The sequence below is a fragment of the Eschscholzia californica genome, unplaced genomic scaffold (assembly GCF_041429995.1).
Source record: "Eschscholzia californica isolate CP2 unplaced genomic scaffold, dmEscCali1.0.p SCAF_1, whole genome shotgun sequence".
Taxonomy (NCBI): Eukaryota; Viridiplantae; Streptophyta; class Magnoliopsida; order Ranunculales; family Papaveraceae; genus Eschscholzia; species Eschscholzia californica.
Genome location: NW_028238198.1, coordinates 38,870,051 through 38,892,815, shown reverse-complemented (window position 1 = coordinate 38,892,815; position 22,765 = coordinate 38,870,051). Strand labels below are relative to the sequence as shown.

Genomic DNA, 22,765 nt, shown 5'->3' with positions numbered 1-22,765 from the left:
CTCTCTCTCTCTCCAATCAGCACTCTCATGAAGGTCGCCGGCCGGCGACCTTCATACTTAAAAAAAAAAAAAATTGTTTTTTTTTCACTCATCTCTCTCTCTCTAAAAATTCCGGCAAAGGGGGTTTCCCTTCGCCGGAATCTGGTCTATTCTTCAACAGAACAGACCGAACTGGTCTGTTGAAGAACAGGCCGATCTGGTCTGTTCTTCAACAGACCTATTCTGGTCTGTTGAAGAACATACCAGATTCCGGCGAAGGGAAACCCCCTTCGCCGGAATTTTTAGAGAGAGAGAGAGATGAGTGAAATTTTTTTTTTTTTTTTTTTTTAAGTATGAAGGTCGCCGGCCGGAAAAATTTCCGGCCGGCGACCTTCATGAGAGTGCTGATTGGAGAGAGAGAGGTGAGTGAAAAAAAATTTTTTTTTTTTTTTTTTAAGAGTGCTGACTTGGAGAGAGAGAGAGAGGTGAGTTGGAGAGAGGTGAGTTGGAGAGAGGTGACGTGGAGAGAGGTGAGTGGTGGAGAGGGAAGTGAGGTGGAATTTAGGTTTTTGTTTTTAATTTCATTTTGAAAATATATTAATGGGAAGGGTAGTTATGACATTTCCATGAAAATAGGGGGTCATATTTGAATTTACACAAATTTGGGGGCCATAAAGGAAGCTGGTCACAAAGTAGGGGGCCATATAGGAATTAACTCTAAAAATAAACATAGTTTTCTCTTATAGGTCTAGTTGCCTATAGAGTGCCCGGGTCAATGTTATTTGACCCAAGTCAAACCAACCATGGGGGTGCTTTCAGAAGCGCATAATAAACAATTATGCATCATATATATTTTTTTTTTTTGAGGTAATCATCAATCTATTAAATAACATTAATGTTCATTACAACTTGATGATTATCAGGATGTATCTCATCCACATGGATAGATTGACCAGTTTTCCTAGCTAATTTAACTAACCTATCCGTTCTATTGTTTGCATTTCTTCCTATGAGGTTAAAATGCAACTCGTGAAAATATTTTCGACTGTTCATCAATTGGTCTATTGGAACCTTCGCTGTCCAATGGTGTTCTGAGTTTCTTCCTTTCAGAGCTTCTATAATTTTCTTTGAGTCTCCTTCTAGAATGACTTTGGTGAGGTTTCTCTCCCTTGCCCATTGGATTCCAGCGAGCGCTGCTCTAGCTTCTCCTTCGTCCACTGTTCTTATTCTCATTACTTGAGCGTTTCTGACGAGGCAATCTCCTGAAGAGTTATATGTTGTGTATCCTATAGCTGCTTGCTTCATAACGTTTGTAAATGAGACATCGAAGTTTATCTTAATATAGTTTGCAGGTGGTGGTTTCCATTGGTCTTTAACCTGTTGTTTGCTCATATTTGGCGTGCTCTGGGTTTGGATAATTTGAATGAACGCCAAGATTCTTTGTATGAGAGATGTAATGTTCAGTTTCTGCCTTTGGAACACTATTTCGCATCGTACCTTCCATATAAACCATAATGTTATGAAGATTATATCCATGAAACTAGGGTTTCGCTGACTTGATTTTGCTGATTGAGTCTGTATTTCATGATACCATTCTGCGAATGATGTAGTTGGTAGTGTCTCATACCTGATTGTATAGGGTAGAGCAAACATGATCCTGTGAATTACCTGACAATGAAATATCATGTGAGTTCTGCTTTCCTGATCGATATTGCATAGTGGGCATTGGATTTCTTGGATATTCATGTATTTTCCTATCACTGTTCTGAAAGGAATTATATCATGTGCTAGCTTCCACGTAAACAACTGGACTCTTGGATGAGTTTTTCAATTCCAAATGCTCTTCCATATTGTTTCATTTATGTTCTCCATTGATCTGTTTTGGCAAATGTTATTGTACATAGAAGATACACTGTATTTCCCTGTTGTTGTTCCTTCCCAGTGAGGTATGTCTTGCCCTCCTGTTATTGGGATAATTAGGATGCAGTTGATTATATCTGTGGTGAACAGCTGAGCTAATTGAGTAGTGTTCCATTGGTTTTGTTCGTCTATTAGTTGGTGTACCCATTGTATTGTTGTTTCTTGTGTTGGTTGCCCAAGTTTTTTGTATCCTGGTATCCACTGATGCTCCCATATGTTTATCCTTGTTCCGTTTCCCACTTCCCATCTGGTGTGCGATTCGATGTTTGGCACATGCTTTGTTAATGTTTTCCAAATGCCCGAACAGTTGTTTGTGCGAGATTGTTTTAGTTCCCTATCTTGATAATATTTCGCTTTAAGAAACTTCGCACAGATATTGGTGTGTTTTGTTTGTAACTATATAAAACTGTTTTATAAACACTCATATACCCTCAAACACTTTCAATACCATAAAAACTGTTATACATACCATTATTCGTATAGTTAGTAACACAATTAGTAAATCAAAGATTTCTACTTTCACTTAATAAACGTTTACATTTTGGAGTAGATGCTCAACTAGTTGACCACAACCCCAAATGCCACATCATAAAGCTGATATGGTTAAAACATGGCCAAACACATAATACTAGAGAACCGGGGAAAACATATGAACCTACTCATATAAGCTTGCTTTCTGCATGTTTAGTTCCTACGCGGGGGCGGACCCATGTGTAGACCAGACTAGGTCCCCGCCCACGCTGAGATTTGTAGATTTTCATCTCAAACTGTGCCTTGCGCACTAGAGGTCTGGGGTTCCATCCCCCTTGCATCCTGAATTTTTTTGCTCTTTATCTTCTTTGGGAAGTGTTAAACGCGCCCAATGTATATACGAAAGGCGCCTCCATCAGGCAAAGTTTTGTGATGGAAAAGATGTCTCTATAACTTTTTGGGGCCGTTTTTAAAGTTACACTAGAACTAATTCTACTTTGCCCTTATAATATGACCAAACTCACAAAAATGACCCCAAAATATTAACCAACTTCTAAATTAGTCCTTTATATAACTTTTCTGCTTAAATTTTTTTTTCTTTGATATGTCTTATTTAAGTCTGCCCTGACTAGCTTAAATTTCTTGTTCCGCCCATACTCCTGCGTGCCTCCAAATGGATCCAAGGCAAACGGAGATTTTACCGTAACATATCACTGGTGTGAAGCAACTAAAGTTTACAATTTTATGCTACACATATTAGATTGAAAAGCTAAAAGAAAAATACAAATATTTTTTTTTGCTTGACTGATGAACAGATTTCTTTCTTGAAAGAGATGAATGTCTTGGAGGAAATATTTTTCTTGAACAGAGATCAATGTGTTTTGAAGAAATTTCCGATCTGGGTTAAGAAACAAAGCTTCATCTATTTTGTAGACTTGGAGCCGTCACTGTATCTAAACTAACTGAATCAAGAAGATAAACAAGTCATCAACAACGTGTTCTTTTTCTGGTTTTTCGCGTGTACTTTGATTCTGAATTTTATGGCTAGATTTGTTTATTTTGGTCGTAAAACTAAAGGTTGAACCAATCATCAACAACAAGATTCCATTAAGTTTTCTTCATTTGTTTTTTTTTTCTCTTGAAATTCCAAATCTAATTGTCATATTTGTTTTGATATTGCAATTAGAGTGAATTATTTGCAATTACAATGGGATTTTTTTTGTTGCCAATTTGTTTAGATATTTTCTTTAACAAAAGAAAAAGAAAAAAGAAAATTTGTTTAGATATTTATGGGGTGCAAAAATCATCAAAACGGATAGATCTCCTTACCTCTTTCTCGTTACCTCTTTCTCGTTTCTCTCTCTAAATCTTAAAACGTTTATAAATTATAATGCGCGGGACATTCGTAAATGTCTTACACATTATTGGCGTGTCCTGTGTATTATTTGAATTCAAGTTGGCTCATAGATCTGTCATGTGCATCCGTAAATACAATACATTCCTAAACGTTACTTACATTTTTTATATTCGTAAAACTCTCATAGATTTAAAGAAGAAAAAAATTCACAGATTAAACAAAAAAAAATGTGTACATTACATTCTTAAATGTCTTTACAACTTCATAGTTGTTTGTACATTCGTAATTGTCTCAGAGCTTTGAGATATGAAAAGTTTACACAGATTGAGAAAAAGAAAAGAAAATATGGTACAATCATTACATTCCGAAATGTTCTTTACATTTTTAGGGACGTTTGTACATTTCGAGGAGTGAAAATATCTAGAGAAGAAAAAAAAACTCTAGTGATATGCATTGGACATTCATAAATGAATCATAGATTTGAGAGAGAAAAGATATTAGAATGTGATCTCATTTAAGAACACGTAGCAATGGACCTATGCATGACTCTAACGACTGGTTTTTCATATGGAATCTGAATACCATACCACGTATAAAACTATTTCTTTGGAAATGTTGTACGAATAGCCTACCAGTAAAGGACAAAATTGGGAGGTATATCGGTAACATCTATACTTGTATAAACTGTAATGATAACGAAACTTTAGACCATGTGATGTTACACTGCAACTACGCCAGAGCGATATGGTTTCATTTTCATGTTAGATCAGAACAATTAATTACGGTGAGACAATGGATTCAGCAATGGAAAAATTTGGATGAGGAGATTACTAATTTATATGCCAAAATCCTATGGTTTATATGGAAACCTAGGTGCGAAAATTGCTTTACCGCTAAAAAACAAACTCCTTTGCAGATGATCAATCGCATCAACAACACGTCAACCAAGCCACTCAAAATTGGTTCCATAATAACTAACAAATGCAGGGATGAACCACGTCAACAACAATGGAGACCTCCATCGACACCATATCTTAAAATCAATGTAGACGCATCCTTTACGCAACTTACAGAACCAGCAGGAATATGATGTATTATCCATGATGAAGCGGCAAATTTTATCATAGCGGCAGGAATCACATTCAGGGGAAAAAATGTTGAAGAATGTGAAAGTCTAGCTATACACTACAACATTTTATGGGCCATCCAACTACGAATACAACATGTTCACATCGAAAACGACAATCAAAATATCATCAAGTACATTAATGGTCAAAGCGACGGTTTACATTGGCAGTCTAGACAAATCATCTCAAAGTCTCTTCAAGAATCAGTTCACAGATATAATCTTCACTTATGCTCCCAGGGAATGCAACTCCAAAGCCGACGCACTAGCTAAACGGGGTAGAAATAATATTCAGGAAAAAATATGGAATGTAATACCATCTTTTATTTCTTCTTTAAATTAAGGATCTCATGTAAAAATAGCTTGTTGTTTTATTCTAATATATTTCATCAAAAAAAAAAATATTAGAAAGCAGTTGGACTCGAAAATAGACTAACCTTTGTCTTAATTCTAACGGAATTTGACTTGATGCTTGAAAATCATTCATTTTATTTTCTCTATGACCTCTATTTTGTTCTTTTATGAATTCTTGAAGCACTGGAAAAAAACATAATGGAATTCGGAATTGAAATAGAGTTTAATTAATAGAAAGGAATAAACATGCATTAGGGTCATGGCTGTTTGCATTAGACACTCGCCAATGATGGTTCGGGGTGAAGAAATGCGACGTTTCATGAAGGTATGTGACGTTTTTGTGACAATCCATGTCGCATGTGATGTGGATAGTCATATTTAGAGCAAAAATACAGCTAAAACGCCCCACTTTAATTATGTCGAAAACTACCAAAGGAAGAAGGGCAGATGATCGTCGAACCAAAAAATCTGCTCTATATCGAGTTTTACCCAAAAAGGGTCAACCTCAGGCAGTTAGATGGACACGGTCGAGACCTTCGAGAAGATTGCTCGAAGCACAACCGACCAGAGAACACCAACTGTCATCAGATCTTATTGGGTGAGAAAAATGTGAAATATGAGAATTTGGCATTTTCTTCTTTGCGGAACGATCCCTAAGTTTACTGTTTAGTTCTTAAATTCGGTTAAATTCAAACGTTTTTGCGTTCAAATTTCAAACAATCTTATTCATTTGAAATCGGATATAAGTAATTTTTAGCTCTAAATTTATGAGCTTTACGAGACTAACATAAAGGTATGTCTCATTTCTAAGTTTGACAAGTCGAAACAATCTAAAATTGACTTAGATTCTAACCCATCTTATAAGGATTTCATCAAAAAAAAAAACCCATCTTAATATCTTATAAGGGGATGGTTGGTTTAAGCATTTTCCTTCATTGGATGGCTGGATTTCATAGTCCGAACCGTGTAGAAACTGGGGAGGGTATCGTAATCTAATTGTCTTTCAAAATTGCCTTTTTCAGATCTCATCTACCCATCCAAGCATCCATCAACTACTCTTTTTCTTATTAAACAACAAAAGACGACTTCGATCTTGAATCCCATTCCATTCTCCCTCACACTCTCTCTCATATTCCTTTCTCACACACATCTAAACCCTAATTCTTCCTCTTAACGGATCAACTAAATTTTGATCTCACTCCGATCCCACTTCTTCCCAATCTTGTTTTAGCCTTGGGCAGAGGTTTAATCAAATCTCAAATATGAAAGAAGGCAAATCAATTAAGTCGAATCTTCTTCATCATCAACAGAATGGTCATATCTCACCATTCAATTTTTCTAAATTGTTGGATCCCGAAGCTTCTTGGGATAAGGTATTATTCTTTCTTTCTCTTTTACAAGTTTCGATCTGAAAATTTGAGGATCTTAGAATTAGTTCAGAGCATTCATATTATTATAGCACAAGGAAATTGTTTTCGAATAGAGAGAACTTAGAATTAGATTATTAGGGCATAACTCATAGTATAAAATTTGGTTATTACCAACTTTATTAGTCAAACTAACTAAAGGGCGACTAAATTGGCTAGTTTTGTTTAGTTCAAGTAGAAGCAACCAAATTATTGAGTGATGATCTATTTGTTTAACTGCAGGATCAACTGGGAGATGTTTTGCATTGGATTAGGCAAGTAGTAGGTCTCACTTGTGGTTTGCTTTGGGGAGCTGTTCCATTTGTTGGTGCTATATGGATCCTTGTGTAAGTGAATATAACAAACACTCTTATCTTATTTGCATCAATTCCTAATGATTATCGGTTCATTAGTAGTATATCAGATAGATAACAATCTGAAATAGAATGAACATATTTAGAGTTTTGGGTGTTGAATTTTCTCGGAGTCAAACCACGTTGAGGTTGCTTAGGAATCTTTTATATTTGTTGCTCAAAGCTATGTTCACGCCCATTGATTTTTCTAGGAATTGAATCCCCGTTCGTTCGTTAAGGAAATATAGATGCAAGAGGAATCCGATTGGCAGAGTGTAAGAACGTTCCCATGTCATATAGAATAGTTATTACTTATTAGCCTATTCCAACTTTTGATTGTCTAAAGATATTTTTATGCCGGTTGATCTGCATTATTGTATTCAATCAATTGGCGTAATCGTTAGTAAGTGATACTTTCTGACACGTTTTTTATTATGAAAGTATGACTTTCCGTCTTCTGGTTGGAGATTCACCCTCAGAAATCTACATTCAACTATTCAAGTATTATGTACTTTATACATAATGCTGGCTCTATTTGCTTCTCCTCGACCTACCTAGAGGCGAGATCAGATCACCTCATCAACTCAAATAAAGGTGACGAAAACCGGGCTTTCTTCTAGTAGTAGTAGGAAAAGGCTGCTTTGAGTGATCTACAAAAAAAATCTCTTAGTAGATGAGTGAAGCTGTATTGGTATACAAACAGTCTAAAGAGAACGAATTTGCTATGCAAATTTAATGTAGCTTCCTAGGATTATCTATTTGGAGTCTTGATGCTGATCACTCGTTGCCTATTTCTTTATGACCTCTTTTTTTTTTCAGAAAATTTTAATTGTCTCTGATAATCCATGTAGAAAATTTAGTTCTTGTGCATAACCTTTGCTTCTACTCAGTTCATTTTGCTTCTATCTAGTTCTTGAAGAGCTATGGCTGGTCTACAACCATATCAATATACTGTGATGCGTTTGATGAATGAGACAGACACGTAGAGTTCCTCTTGTTGACATTTAATATAAAACTAGTCTTGGAGCAACTACCGCTTTATGCGCAATGTCTTTTACCTTGTGTCGAGTTCAAGTTCTGAAAACTGAACATAATAGTAAAAAAGATCCAACTCCACGTAAGACTTCTCAATATTCAAAGCATTACATAAGAGATAACTTAGAGTATCTGACTCATGAATTTTGTTTTCAGGTTCCTTCTGATTTCCTCTGGGATTGTTTATGGGTATTACGCTCTAATACTAAAGGTCGACGAAGAAGATTTTGGGGGTCATGGTACTCTTCTACAAGAGGGTCTATTTGCTTCCATTACTCTGTTTCTGGTACAGATCATGCTTTTCCTTTTTTGCTTTTCTCTTATTTTTTCAATCAAACGACAATTAGAACCCGTGTTTGATGCTACCTTTCTTGTAATTCTAGTAAATGCTTATTTTTCTTCATTTTTGCAGCTCGCATGGATTGTTGTATACAGCTTGACGCATTTCTGAAGGGCTAGTTTCAGCTGGGTCGGCATCCATTTTTCAGACTTAGATTTTCTTTAATTTCTTCTATTGAGCAACGCTAGAATGATAAGATTTGCTCCATGTTGCTTTATGCCCTGACACAATGTAGAAAATTGGTTAAGGGGTAGAGTTTTTTCTTCATTCTCTCTCCATTGTGTCATTGATTGTGCAATATGAAAACTGCAAAATGTTTAGATAAAAAGGGGATTGAATTAACACCCCTATCTCATCTCTTTCTTGATATGAGGAAACTTTCATCTGCTAACAGGTTCTTGGTTATTTCAATTAAAGAACAGGTCGATGACAGTCCGATTCCAGCTTCAATCTTCAGTGATTACTGTGATTAATTGAATTGGTTATCATAAAAGGCAGCTCTATGTTTAGCTCGGATCAAAACCAAGCATCCCTTTCTTCAATTTTAGGGTTTCTTTGTTCCTTCTTAAAAACAAGTGGAAGATAATTCACTCCCCAAAAGTGGGAAGATTGGTAAATATCGATTTTCTGACAACAAGTTATTAGAAGCATTTCGAATAATAAGTTATTTCATTTCATAAATCATGTAGAAACAGAAGATCACTATCAAATATGATCTAAATTTAAATTATACAACTCTTATGCTACCTACTATCATTTTGAAGCACTACAATAACTGCAACTAGTTGTGTTTCCTCGGATCATTAATTCCTCCTAGTATCGAAGAAAATATCCCATTCATGTTTCTTTTCTGTCCCAAACAAAGTATACTTCCATGTATTGTCTTCTAAGTAAGGAGGCTCGTCAGGATTTCGCCCTTCACTCATATCCTTCCTCACTTTCTTCACTCTTTCAAGTACTCCATTAACAGCTATATCGAACGCATCTTCAGTGTTCTCCAGTTTCGACCTTGGATCTGCATATACCATCTTCGGAATCAATTTTATAACTTCTTCTCTCATTGCTCGTACCTTCTCCTCTGGTATCTGTTTCAGAACCGATTCTATACTTACATTCCCCTTTCTCACATCATACTCCGATATAAAAACAGAATATTTCTTATAATCTTTCGGTAAATGCCACATATATTGAGTATAAGCAGACCCCGGATGGAAAAAAACTGGTATACACCCAGCCAATATCGAATCAAAAGCTGATCTTCGAGTACTTGAATCTCCCGGTGGCTGTAAACAGAAGAACGAATCCTGAAACAATTTCATTACTTTACTCGGCAGTTCACAAGTACCTTTCCTGCAATCTAAGAACTCACAAGTCTTATTAGATTCCACACATTGATTGATAATATCGTTCCGAATGGATCCTGTAATGTTTGGTCTTGGTGCCCCTGCAAATGAGAATAAGTACCGCTTCTTATGTCTCCTCATCCGGTTCTGCCATTCATAAACTTCATTATCCGACGAAGGATGAAAGTAAGTCGGGTAAGGTATTGCGAAATCGTTTCGATGCCAAGGACTTGCTTCTATTGTTAAAACCGACATGTTTCTTGCTTCGGGCAAAACCATTAGTTTATTACCCCAATCAGAATCATCATCTGTTACCCTTCTATAGTCCCAAGTAATCCTTCCTGCAATTAAGAAATGATCTCTTCCATCTAATACCTCCCATTCAGGTCTATCCTTTAGCCATTTCATAAGATCAAGAGAAACTAAATCTTTCATTGTTGAGTTAAACCCCCAAAGATAACGAAAAATATCGAGACCCGAATAAAAAGGAACAAAGATTGCAGAAGCTAATGAAGAATTATTTGTTAAACACTTGTAGCTTTTCATCCTATTATGAAAAATGACTTCCAATGTGAACTGGTTTGTGGCAAACCATCCTTTATCTGAGAAAACCCCATCAGAATTCTCCATTATAGGACCAAGACCAGAGTTCATCATAAATGGACACAAATCAGACCATAAGTAGAGGGTTTTACATTGTTTGATCAAGTCATGATTGAATCTAGGAGGTAAATTATGAACATAAATGTACTTATTAGAACATGGGTCATCTTCAATTTCAACATTTAGAGGTTCTTGTTGTGAATTCTCTTCTGGGTCAACCCAATCAATAATGGGTTTGATTGGATTAGTAGTAGAAGAATGAGTTTGGGTTTCATTTAGTACTGGATTTGATTGAGAAGAAGAAGAAGAAGACATAACTGGGTAAACATAATCAGTCATGAATGAATGAATCTTGTCTTTACCACTAATATAAATGGAAGAATTGAAACAAAAAAGAAAGAACCATAAACCAAAAGAAGCAAAAATTACCAACCAGTAGATATTACGACAGATTCCAGTTGATGATTGTTGTTTATCCATCTTGTTCTGATGCTCTTGACGATTTCTTGAAGAAAGATTCATGGATGACTTCATTGAAACAGTAAAGAACTAGAGTAGTTCAGTAGTAGTGGGTTCAAATCGAATTTATTAAGTTATTCTTCTTCTTCTTCATTAAAGGAAAAGAAGAACTAAAAAAGTAACATTTGTCGTCAAATGAGATGAAAAAGGAAAGGGTATACAGATTATTAGAAACAGTCGGGAAGTTCTTGCGACCGAAACCCTCAAGGTGTCGGTGCCTTTCTTTGACATTTAAATGAAGAGAGAGAGAGAGAGAATTAATAAAGGAAAGGAAATAAAGAGAGAGAAAGAGACGACTGGTTCAAACTTTTGGCGTCGTGAAGGAGACGGTATTTAGTAAGCTAATCATGATCTACATTCACGGAGAAACTAAGTAATAAATTTATTCACAATAGTTGCTTGATTCGTTACATTGGTTATTCCGATTACAAAAAATATTTTTAAATACATGAAATTTAATCTTTTGGATGTGTAAATATCTTCAAACATCTTTGAATATCTTGAACGTTTGTAGATCGTTAAAGTAATGAGAGTATTTTTCTATCTCCGCCCCTAATTCGTCCACATATTACGATCAAAATGACGCTATGATGTGTCGGGTGAAGTATCATTATTGTAGTTTTTTTTTTTTTTTTTTTTTTTTTTTTGTTGAAAATCATTATTGTAGTTAAATATGGGATGATGTTTTTTCCATAATTAACTTGTGAAAAATGATTTTTTAGGTTTACAAAATTATCATAATAAACTAAAAACACCTGGATCTTTTTCTATTAAGTGGAAGTTACCAAAATATTATAGGTAATAATAGGCAAAGTTTGGAATAATATTAATAACATGAATTTGGCCAAAACTCCCTAAAAAATTAGGGTGCTTCTAAAGGCACCGTGCCAAAAGGCTGTTAGCATCCATCTCTATTAGCACCAAGTCCAACCGCTTCTTTCTCTGTTAGCACCGTTCGACTATGTAGGCACCGGTCAAGTAAAGTTAACCCTAACCCCTACATCCATTTCTCACAATCCAACCAAAATTTCGGACAACACAATGATGCCCTAAGAGACCAGTCCGCCCATTTATATTAAGTCACGGATTAGCCAATCCGTTACTCTTCACATACTCACGGATTGGCTAATCCGTTTCTCTTCACATACTCAAATAAAATATTTCTTGTCTCCCACCTTGGTTTATTCTTCAAATTCGTCATCCATGAAGAAATTTGTCATTACCATTTCTTATTTCTGTTTAACTTCTATCTGAGAAGAAGAAAAAAGAATGTCTCGTTTTTTTTTTGGTTTCTCAAGATTTGGTTATTAATTGATTCTAGGGTTAGATAGTTAAATAGATAGCAAGAGGCCCGATCTGAGGCTTCTTCTTGGTGTCATGGGTGCTCATCTTGCTCCTTTACATGTTAGCACTATTGATCCTCTTCCCCATCTTAGTATTAAAGATACTCCCATTGTAAGTCTCTCTCTCTATACTTTTTCTCTCTGCAAATTTCTGTCACTCTGGGTGTTCTTCATTTTGGGTTTTCCTGTGTGGGTATTGATCCTCTTCCCCATTTTAGTATCAAAGATTCTGATGCCTCTTTTTCATTTTCTATCCTGTTGGTTGTTATTCATTTTCGTTATTTTTTGTGGGTTTAGGTTGAAGGTCAGATTTCTTGAGGATTCATGAGTGATTCATACTTGGGGTTTTCACAGGGATAGTTTATCTCTAATTTGCAGGTCTACCCTTTGAGTAATAATTGGTGGTTTCAGTGAAACATGATAATGGGTATACCTTATGCTTTGATTTTAGGAAAAAAAACTGAGATTTTGATTTCTGTAAGTTGTCACTCTTGCACAGTGAATTTTAGTTTTATTAATTTTTGATTAGGTTGAGATTTTGATTTTCGTAAAGCTTTCTATACTTTTCTCTCTGCAAATTTCTGTCACTCTTAGTGTTCTTCATTTTGGGTTTTTCTGTGTAGGTATGATTGTGATGCCTTTTAAGGTCAGATTTCTTGAGGATTCATGATTCGAGATCTTCATATGAATAAGAAGAAGACGATGATAATGACAACGTTGATGAACTAGGGTTACTTTTGTTTTGGAAGAAGAAGATGGAAGAAGCAAATGAAGGTGAACGTCACCCACATTAAAAATCGGTGCTTATAGAGAGCTCGGGTCAAAGGCCTTTGATCCGAGTCAACAAAAATTTTGGATGCTAACAGCCTTTTGGCCCGGTGCCTTTAGAAGCACCCAAAAAATTATGACTTTGGTTAAAAAAAAAAAGTCGTGGCTTTGCGGAATAAAGAAAAGTCTCCGGGGAATATAGATTTAGTTAATCAAGATTGACTTACGAGAAATATTTATTTTTTGGTCCACAAATTTATCGAGTTGATTATTGCCTCCTAGTCTTCATCTTCCCCTCATCCCATCTTCATCTTAATCTTCTTCTTCACACCAAATCTTTGTCAATCAGTTTTACCCAATTATGATACCACACCATTACGTGAATTTCAAACTAATTGGATTTGAAGGTGTATGAAATTATGAATGTTGCTTCGAAATCTCAATTTGAAACCCTAATTCCTGAATCTTCTTTACAATATGTAAAAAAAAAAAAAAAAATTGTAATAAGTCTCTGGTAATAATACCCCCATGTGCATTAATTTATCAACACTTCAGGCATCTTATCTCAATAGCCCTGGAACTGAGAATATAAGTGTCCAATCTAGTAATTTACCCATTCATAATAGTAAAAAAAAAAACCCTCCACCCATACATCTATGTTGCTGATATGGTAAATCCCGTTGGACCCTTTGTTAATGGTAATGTAAAGTATTTGTTTACTTTTGATTTATCTTCTTTACTTGGTTCAACAAAAAAAGAAAGAACATTCAACTTTTTTTAAGGGTTTGATTTTTGGGGTTTTTCTTTTTTTTGCATAAAATTGATTTTTGGTATTATTATTGGGTATTTGGGTTTCTTGAATTAGGGTTTTGATCTACTACCCCGCTGCACCCAAGAGAGAAAAGAAGTGAAAGAGATGAGGAGAAAGATGAAGATGAGAATGGTGGCAGAAATATGTGGAGTTGAGAGAAATGGAGAAGAAGATGAAGATTACGGGGCAAAAGGTAACTTAGTAAATTTTTGGGCCAATTAATAAATATGCATCTTAAGTCAATCTTGATTGACAAAGTCTATATTCCCCAGAAATTTTTTATGCCCCAAAACCGCGACCAAAAAGATTTATCAAACTTTTTTAGGCTTCACCAACCTGGTGCAATTATGTAATTTTCTACTTAAGTGAAAAGGTAAAGCGTGCTTTGCTTTCCGGTAACATAGTTGGCTTTCAACCCAAGTGACAGATTTAATCCAACCAAAAAACATATAAATTTTATAGATAGTTGGTTTAGCATGGATTTTTCTGTTGTAAATTTAAAAAATATTAGCAATTTTTTTTATTGAAAACCTCATATATATTGTTAGATATTTTTATTTTATTCTTTTAGTTTGAGAAACAGACCATTCATTCAAATGGATCGGATACTAAACAAATTGAGACTCTTTTGGCAAAAGTTTTGTCTCAAAAACCTCTATTTAAAAGACGTTTTCAAGTGTTAAAAATAAAATGAAATTGATCAAAATCATAGTTTTTTAAGGATGGTACTACTCTTATTCCACATTACATGTAAAGATCATTTCTTACAAGTGGAGTATAAATATAAAATGTAAATAAATTGATAAACAAAAACAACTCATTTCGTATTATATTGGCCCCTTAATCTTTAATCTTGGTTCCATCCTTGCATTAAAGTATAGCTATGTGTAAGACCATATTTTTTTTATGTAATACAAATTAAATTTCATAATTAAACAGTAAAAAACGTATGGTTATGGACGTATTGTTTAATACAGTGAGATAACAGTGTCAAAATGATTTATTCAGTGAATCTTATTTAAAATTTTAGGTTTTGTTGGTTTTGTGTTGAATATTGAACTTATTGTGTTATTAACCTAATTTTTAGGCCTTAAAAGTTGCTCAAATAGATTTCCTTAAGAGAGTTAACGGAAATGAAAGATCCGCAGAAGATTTTTACTAAGAGAAACTAATTAGTTTTATACAAAACCTCCAACTGTGACGCCCCGTGTTCCGAATCACGGTTTGTCCGGCAGTTTATAAAAGAAACTCGGTCTAGTTCTCACTCAAACCAGTTTCAAATATAAACCCAAGCCAAAACTCTCATCACGATTTACAAATTAAGAACAAACGCAACGGAAAATCAGATTAAGTGTAAACCTTTTGAAAATATGTTCGGAAAACGTGTAACCCAAATTAGTTTTCATAAAGATAAAAATAACTTGAATTCATGTATACGAATATTTCACAGAAGAGACTGGATTTGGACAGAGTCTCCTCTATAAATTGAACACATCAAACATGAAAAACTTGTCAAACATTACCACATATCTCACAAACTTCTAAATATCAATCGCATCAAATAAAAAGTGATAATGTGCATATTATTTACATGTGTACAATCACAAACGAGTGAGAGAACGAACCTAACTATTGTAGATGATACATATATAATATTAACGTTGTGATTATGTTGAAAATATAATAGAAATTATATCGAGCTTACATAATGTGAGCCAACGAAGTAAACTATGTCACTCCGCGTCACCAATACCTGCAACTGAACAAAAACAGATAGGAATGAGATAACCCGAAGGTCAGCTCAGTAGGATACCTAGACATCCTAGCCGCACCACACACATCAACAGTTTCATATATCAATAGTTATAGGCGATATGTATATACACAGAAATATCATTATGCACACGAAGCAAAGCAATATAGCAAGATAATTCTTCTAGCTTACCAAGATCACGACTGAATACGCCCTCAGTCGGGGTCACCTACTATTCGGCTAGGAAGAATCATTCGGCCTTTGTTAGTGCGTAGGAAAGCATCGCCTTGTCGAACGTTTGACTACTGTAGTGTACACATGGATCCACGTGATACCCCGGTAAGAGCTTCTGTAACTCTCCCTTCGCCATCATCGCTCATCGGGCTAGCTTGTGATCTCAATACGCATCGAATAGCAAATCCCACCCAAACAATGATACCCTTAGAATATGTCATGACTTACCCAGACGACTATAAGAGTATCGTCGCTTAGTAAAGCCATACACCCACGGCGATACAATTATCTCGTCTTGAGGCGCGTCCTACCTCCGGCCAGATCTGAAGCTGATGGGCCTAAAATAAGGTCTATTCCCGCAAGTATACGGGGTCAAGTTATAGTATTTATAATAAGATCGAGTATCGTCCCAAGGGATAGGTAGGTAACTTCAGATATTAACGGCGAGTTTAGCCCAATAATCAAAATGTCAATATCTAACTTAGACTAACACACACACACACACACCACTTCATAAAATTGATGATTGATTTGCAAGAAATAAGAAAACAAATAAAACTATCTAAACTATCTAAGTGAGAGGGAGAAGATATCTAAGGTTATAAAATCCACCACATAATTTCACTTTATAAAACAATCACTTAATTACTTAAATCTCTTTTGTATTTACTCGGGATCCAATATAATGAACTATTTGGATTCCGGATGATGTTCTAGATCAAACAATTTTATAATCACTAATTCTAATTGTCTTCCTTATAGATGGTTCGGATCGCTTAACTATTATCCATCATCTAAAAAGCATACTCCATCTAACAACTTAACGAAAGTATGAAATATCTAATTATGAGGCATGAGTAATAGAAAGAGAATCCAATCCATATAGATAAACAACTAATAGACATTAAAGCACATCAAAGGATTTAATTAATCAAGAACAAGTATTATAAAGATCCAAAATGGCACATAAATGGACTACTTAAAACATGCATTAATTAACAAATCCCTTTTCTCATGTATAACTCAAAATCTAACATAATAAACTATTTAGATTTCGGAATATATTCTTTAATAACACGATTTAAAATCAAGAATGTATGATTGACTATCATATAAGACTAATTTCCTACACTATCATTCAAGATCTAAAAGGCATATCTCATCTAATAATTCAATAAAAGCATGAAATATCTAATTATAATACATGAATGACAATAAGGTTATAGAATCAACATGAAATGACAATCAATAGGCATTGAAGCTCAATACAAGGATTCATTGATTTATAACATATCTCAAAATAAGCCCAAATATGGGTTTCATTCACAACCTTAGATTGCTAAATTAACTATACATGGAATCTAGAATACCATTCATTGACATTGTGAAATAAATGAAAATACTAAGAAATTAATGGAAAGAAATCACCAAGAATGTTCAAATTCCATATCCCCATGTATCTCCAATTTGTCCAAGATTTGCTCCATTTATGCTCAAGAATGTTACTCCAAGAAATCCAAGTAATAGCTATTTTAATGCCACCCAAATAAGAAAAAGAAAGAGAAAGAAGAAATTAGATCTAGAAAGTTGGAAAGAAGAGATGAAGAGGGTAAAGATGATAGAAGAATATGGAAGGAAGAAGAAGAAGACTATTAATGGAAGAAAAGTAATGGTAGAGAAGAAGATGGAAAAAGAATGGATTTAGTAGTAGAGAAGAAAGATTAGGTAAGAGGACGTTTTAGGTAAGAAGAGGGATAAGTTGAGTAGAGAAGTGAAATATAGAGAAGAGGGATTAGAGAAGAGAGGGAGATAGAAGAGGTATATTGAGAGGGTTTGCAAGTCTAAGTGCTAATGAGGGAGGAAGGGCCATTAAATAGAGTTAGGGTTTATTAAGGACAAAATGGGGATTTTTCATTTGTTTTTAATAATGAAGTCGGCTAGGGTTTTTGGTGGAGCTAATGGGAAAGGGAGAGGCTGCCATGTGTCGGCTAATGAAAGAGGAGAGAAATCTGGCCGTTAATTAAGATGTAAGGACCTGGTCAAATGAGGGGAAAGGACACTTGTCAATTGGACAGAGGGTAAGCAATCTGGTCGTTAGGAGCTGGGTCACGCGGCTAGGATGCTTCGCGGATGTGGACGAACTACGTGACATACAGCAGCATCCGTCGGATCAGGATAACGCGGGATCTGGACGGTCGCGGCGTGGACACGCGTTTGGGAGCACGCTAGCTATGCTACTTCGGGTAACACGGAAGTGGAGACGCACAGCAACCGTCCGATCTAAAAAACGCGGAAGGGTACGGTCCAGATTATAACGTGGGAGCGGGACTACTGGAGCAAGATGCGACGGAAACATTGGATCAAACCTAAAAGTGCAGATGCACAGGAGCCGTTGGATGTTGAGGACGCGGAGGGTAACGGACACGATGAAAAGGTAGGACTGGGAGCACCGTACTAACTTGCAGCGCGTTACACCAGATTAGGCCTATAGGGGCCATTTCAATGTTAAGCGGAAACACGGGAATTAGATATACCGGTCCTTAGAGCGCGCCACGTGTCTTCCCCCATACCGCGTGCCCGAATGTCCACCGAAAGTCCCCCACCTAGTCAAACATTTGACTAAACTTTGACTTTGATTTATTCCTTCGTCCGGACTCCGATTTGACTTCCGTTTTCTCCTACGGACTCGTCTCGACCTCTACTTTTCAACCACGCACTGACCTTGGCCAAATTACCAGATTGTCCTTGACTCCAAATGACCAAAATACCCTTCATGCATCTGTTCCTCGTTTTTAACCGTTTTTCACATCTAACTCCGCAAAAGACACCTAATCAAGAAAACCAACCATTTTATTATAATAAAGACTCGAAACCGACTAACTTGGCTAAATTAAACGACTTAGATGGGACATTTTCATGACCCATCAGAAGCTCCCTCGCAAGGTAATTCATTAACCATTCGAAGAATACCCAAACATATGCATGAACTTATAATAATATTAAATGATCTGAGTGCCTCCGAAAGCTACAAGAACAGAGCCTTCCTAACAAGTCCCATCAACCGAATGAGAAGAGCGTTCTTGTGTCTCAAAGTAGGGTAAACCCTATTTAAAGTCAAGCTTTTACAAGTTTCCACTTTCAGGGATTAAGTATTTTCTTATTAAGAAAACTTGGGTAAACACCCTCTTTCAGTTCGGTGAAAACATTGTAAGTATTAACCACAAGTCATTACAGAATTCAAACCACATACACCAGTGGCTTAACAGAATAAATAAACAAACATGGCACTGGTCAGTCCCCTAATCACTCCAAGGGTCGGAATACCCCAACTCCCAATCTTTCTCGGACCCCATTCCGGGTAAACAAGAATGGTCGTTACCAAACGACTGGTCACACGCACCGAGTGTAACCCTTAACATGAATTCATGGCTAATTCATAACAGAAATATAAACAAGGGGACCAACCAATGTCCAGCGTCAAACAATCAATACACGTAACACAGATCAAGTGATTCCGCCTCTATGTTATACACGCAGCTCAAGCGATTCCGCCACCACGTGTTTACAATTCACACAAAACGATCACACAACTCAAGCGATTCCGCGACCATGTGATTATTTTTCAGAAAAACCAATTTGTTTTGAAAGATAAACATCCATAACATAGAGCACACCACATACATTCATGTCATACCATATCATATCATAATTTAATTTTGATAAAGATAAAAAGAAAATAATAACTGAATATATATATATTCATGTCTATATATATATAGATATTCAGTTATTATTTATATATATATATATATATATATTCAGTTATATATATATATATATATAATGGTGAAACGGGGAATACCCGTGCTCCAAGTAAGATTCATAGGATTCTACCTCAGATGTGATACACTTTTGGTTCGCCGTCGTGCTTCTGAGACTCGCCCTTTTCGAGTTTATCTTTTATGTAGTACTCCCCTCCAACTGAAAGTGCAAAAGAAACAAGATGGTGTGACTGACAGACAGAAAACTGTAAGAGGAGGTCTTGTAAACTTAGAAGACATCAAGATGCATGAGAATGAACTCTGAAGAACCCATGAACGATATAAGATTCACTACTTAGCTTGCGTCCTAAACCACTAGATAATTCCATAAAGTCTATTATGTAATTCCGAGGTCACTGTATTATGTTGACTCTGAAAACCTGAATATCGTAGTCACACCTTCAATATAACAGTGAGTCCGACATATAATAGGTACCCATTATAGACCAAACTATTCCGAAGTTGTTCGTCGTAAAGAAATCGACTATACGAATAATTTAGATCCTTCTCTAACTTCCGTTGTCATACCTAATTAAATTGAATCATACCTTGCTTGAAGGATATTTATGCCCTTAACATGTTCTGTTGGTTCTCGTTGCCAAAATCCGAACGAACCATATCCAAAATAACATAAACACATAAAATAGTCTTAATTGCGCACTGTGCACTTAAACAAACAATACTCCGTAGTCTTTAATCTGATTCAACCGATTCTTAAGTTTTCAGAAAGTTAACCTCATTCCTAGCGTTTCATACTCAGGTGGCTTTTCCTAATTACGACTAAACATAACTGAAAAGTGTAAAAGATACGCAGCAGTGCATCAGTTTTGCTGCCCATACGCTGCATACTCTAACAATCATATCGTCGTCATCCGAACTCTAAATAATCATTAGAATATGTTTCTGGAATCGTGACGAGACGAGCTATAATATCTATGAAGACTTGAAATTCTTCTGAAGCCTCTACGACTGTCTAAACACTAAAAAACAGTAGCAGTTTCGTTCTCAATTCACTGTTTTTCATCAAGTCTAAACCTAATCATCCACTTTGATTCTTCATACATAAGTTCATAACTCTTTAAGTTAACTAACACCATAGCATCACACATAAAGGTAAGTAAAACCCTCAAAGATTCATTAAAAAACCATAGAGATCCAAATTTCTTACCTTGATTCCATTAAAATCGATTTAGAAAGTTTCCTCTTGATTAATCTCTTCCAATTCCTCCTCAATTTGCTAAGTTCTTCAAATCATAAAGAAAACCTCCATTAAAACTCAAATTAACATCATAGAGAGAGAAAATTAAATTTCCATAAAAAACCTAGACAAAAACCTTAAGTATAATACTTACTTCTTGATTGAAACCAAATTTCTCTATGAGATTCAATAAAACTCTTCAATTTGATCGTTCCCTTTCACCAAAGCTTAAGCCCTAGTTGCAGTCGGTTCCGTGAGAGAAAGAAGAAAAATCTGATTTTTGATTTTTCTCTTATCCACTCGAAATTACAATTTAGTCCCTCAACTTCCATCAACTTGCTAAACAGCCCCTAAATCTTTCCTGGTTACAGAAAACATCCTATATTCTGCAACAACTATTGATTTAACCCCTGTTCTGACTTTCTCTAAACTCAAAATGAACCCTCATCTAACCTTTTCTTTTCTTCTTCATCCAAATCAAACCATGAAGAAACTATATGGCCCCTATTAATTCGATAATGAAGAAAATCACCGAATACATAACGATAGCCAAACCACGTCCTATCTATACGTCTGACCAGTCAAAATTTTTGATTTCTCGATATTTATTTGATGAATCTTCTGAATCAATCGAAATAAGTATTCAAAACCAAATCCCAAAACAAACCACTAGCTCTATTGGACGCTCCAACTCGTCTGATTCTCCGACTCGAAACTCTGGATGTTACACCAACGCACTTGGTTGGCCTATGCCAAATATTTCCAGGGGCGGAGCAGAGATTTTAAATTAGGTTGCACTAGCCTAAAATGACAACAAAAAAAATTCTACTTACAACGTACATGTGCTTGCGAACTGTAATCTAGAAGCAATTTTGTGATGAATACGATATTTTATTTTTAAGACTCTCACATGTATTTTAACTGTCTATTTTAACCCAAAATAAGTGAGTTCAAAACATAACTAAAATAAGATTATATCAAATGAGAATGTCAAATTGTAACCTCAATATAAAGTATCAATTTAAGAGCTTTTCTTGAGATATCAAGTTGACAATAATTGATTGAGTTACAAAAATTTAAACAATAAATAAGATCCAACTATAATTTTTGTTACTTAAGCCAAATAAACTTACGAAAAACTAATAGTTAAGTTGCTCTTATAAATAAGTTTAGTCTTGAATGTTACATCATCACCAAAATGATGTTACGACAAACTAATAAGTAACATTATGTAACATTCACCCCACTTATATATGGGGTGTAAACAAAGCAAACTATTAAGTCCCCTTAACCCTAGCAATTTCGTCCCTTCTTTTCTTTTTGCGGCAAACGATTTCTCTGTGGGAAAATAATTTTCCCACGGATTTTCTTGTCTTCTCCACTTGAATTCTCTCTCTAACTTTCTGTAATCTTTCTCTCTCTAATATAACTCTTCCTTTCTATCTCTATATCTAATGTAACTGAAACGAAGGAAACTATATTGATGAAATCAATCAAAAAACAAATTTTATGATCATGAATACATTTCTCTTTGAATCTCTCTCTGTTTCTCTCTCTAACTCTCTGTTTCCTACTTTCTCTCTCTCTCTGTTCTCCCTTTCTCTCACTAAAAATACAAGAAAAACCAAAAGAAGAAGAAGAAGATGATGATAAAAAAAATGTTCTCTGTCTCTCTCTCTCTCTCTGATCTTCCTGGTTTGGTGAGCTCGAGAGGCTCCTCCCAAGATCGAGATAATCCTCTATTGTGTTTTCTGTCCTCTATATAGAAGAATAGAATCGAACCCAATCTCCTTCTCCAAATATCCTCCAAAATCCCATTATCTTCCTCCAGCCGAGACTTTCTCTCTCTAATATCCAACCTTCTTCTCTCTCGGATTTTATCTTCATCTCTTTCTATTTCTTAAAAAAATCTCTTTCCTTCTCGGTCTACAAACTTCCTTTCTTTCTCTCTTTGGCCATCTCTCTCGGTTCTTTCTCTCTCACAAAGAATGGTATTGAGGGAAAGTGGAGGAAAGAATCTGGCCTTTTCAA

The 22,765-nt window shown here is 35.5% G+C and overlaps 2 protein-coding genes and 1 long non-coding RNA gene across 4 annotated transcripts; 1 reads left to right on the top strand and 2 right to left on the bottom strand.

Moving 5' to 3' along the window:
* The first annotated feature begins 5,882 nt into the window (after nt 1-5,882).
* On the top strand, nt 5,883-8,696 carry LOC147566687 (uncharacterized). Its single transcript, XM_086653191.1, has 4 exons — nt 5,883-6,580; nt 6,857-6,960; nt 8,158-8,287; nt 8,414-8,696. Exons 1-4 carry the CDS (start codon nt 6,470-6,472, stop codon nt 8,450-8,452), a joined length of 384 nt encoding a protein of 127 aa, XP_086509317.1. The 5' UTR covers nt 5,883-6,469; the 3' UTR covers nt 8,453-8,696.
* A 295-nt stretch (nt 8,697-8,991) lies between these two features.
* On the bottom strand, nt 8,992-11,282 carry LOC147566686 (xyloglucan galactosyltransferase MUR3-like). The gene has a single exon (XM_086653190.1). It carries the CDS (start codon nt 10,819-10,821, stop codon nt 9,145-9,147), a length of 1,677 nt encoding a protein of 558 aa, XP_086509316.1. The 5' UTR covers nt 10,822-11,282; the 3' UTR covers nt 8,992-9,144.
* Nucleotides 11,283-15,264: 3,982 nt separating this feature from the next.
* LOC147566685 (uncharacterized) lies at nt 15,265-20,974 on the bottom strand. Of its 2 annotated transcripts, none has more exons than XR_015237463.1 (4): nt 20,889-20,974; nt 20,705-20,780; nt 19,610-19,696; nt 15,265-15,487 (listed from the first exon to the last, which is right to left on the bottom strand). It is a non-coding gene; the product is annotated as an uncharacterized LOC147566685 (long non-coding RNA). The 2 variants fall into 2 exon arrangements; XR_015237464.1 differs by lacking the exon at nt 15,265-15,487 and adding an exon at nt 18,240-18,543.
* Nucleotides 20,975-22,765: the final 1,791 nt, after the last annotated feature.

Coding starts and splice junctions, on each gene's coding strand:
- LOC147566686 (XM_086653190.1), bottom strand. CDS start 10,821: ATGAAGTCATCCATGAATCTTTCTTCAAGAAATCGTCAAGAGCATCAG.
- LOC147566687 (XM_086653191.1), top strand. CDS start 6,470: ATGAAAGAAGGCAAATCAATTAAGTCGAATCTTCTTCATCATCAACAG. Junction 6,961..8,157: donor GGTGCTATATGGATCCTTGT/GTAAGTGAATAT, acceptor TTTTGTTTTCAG/GTTCCTTCTGATTTCCTCTG. Junction 8,288..8,413: donor CTTCCATTACTCTGTTTCTG/GTACAGATCATG, acceptor TCATTTTTGCAG/CTCGCATGGATTGTTGTATA.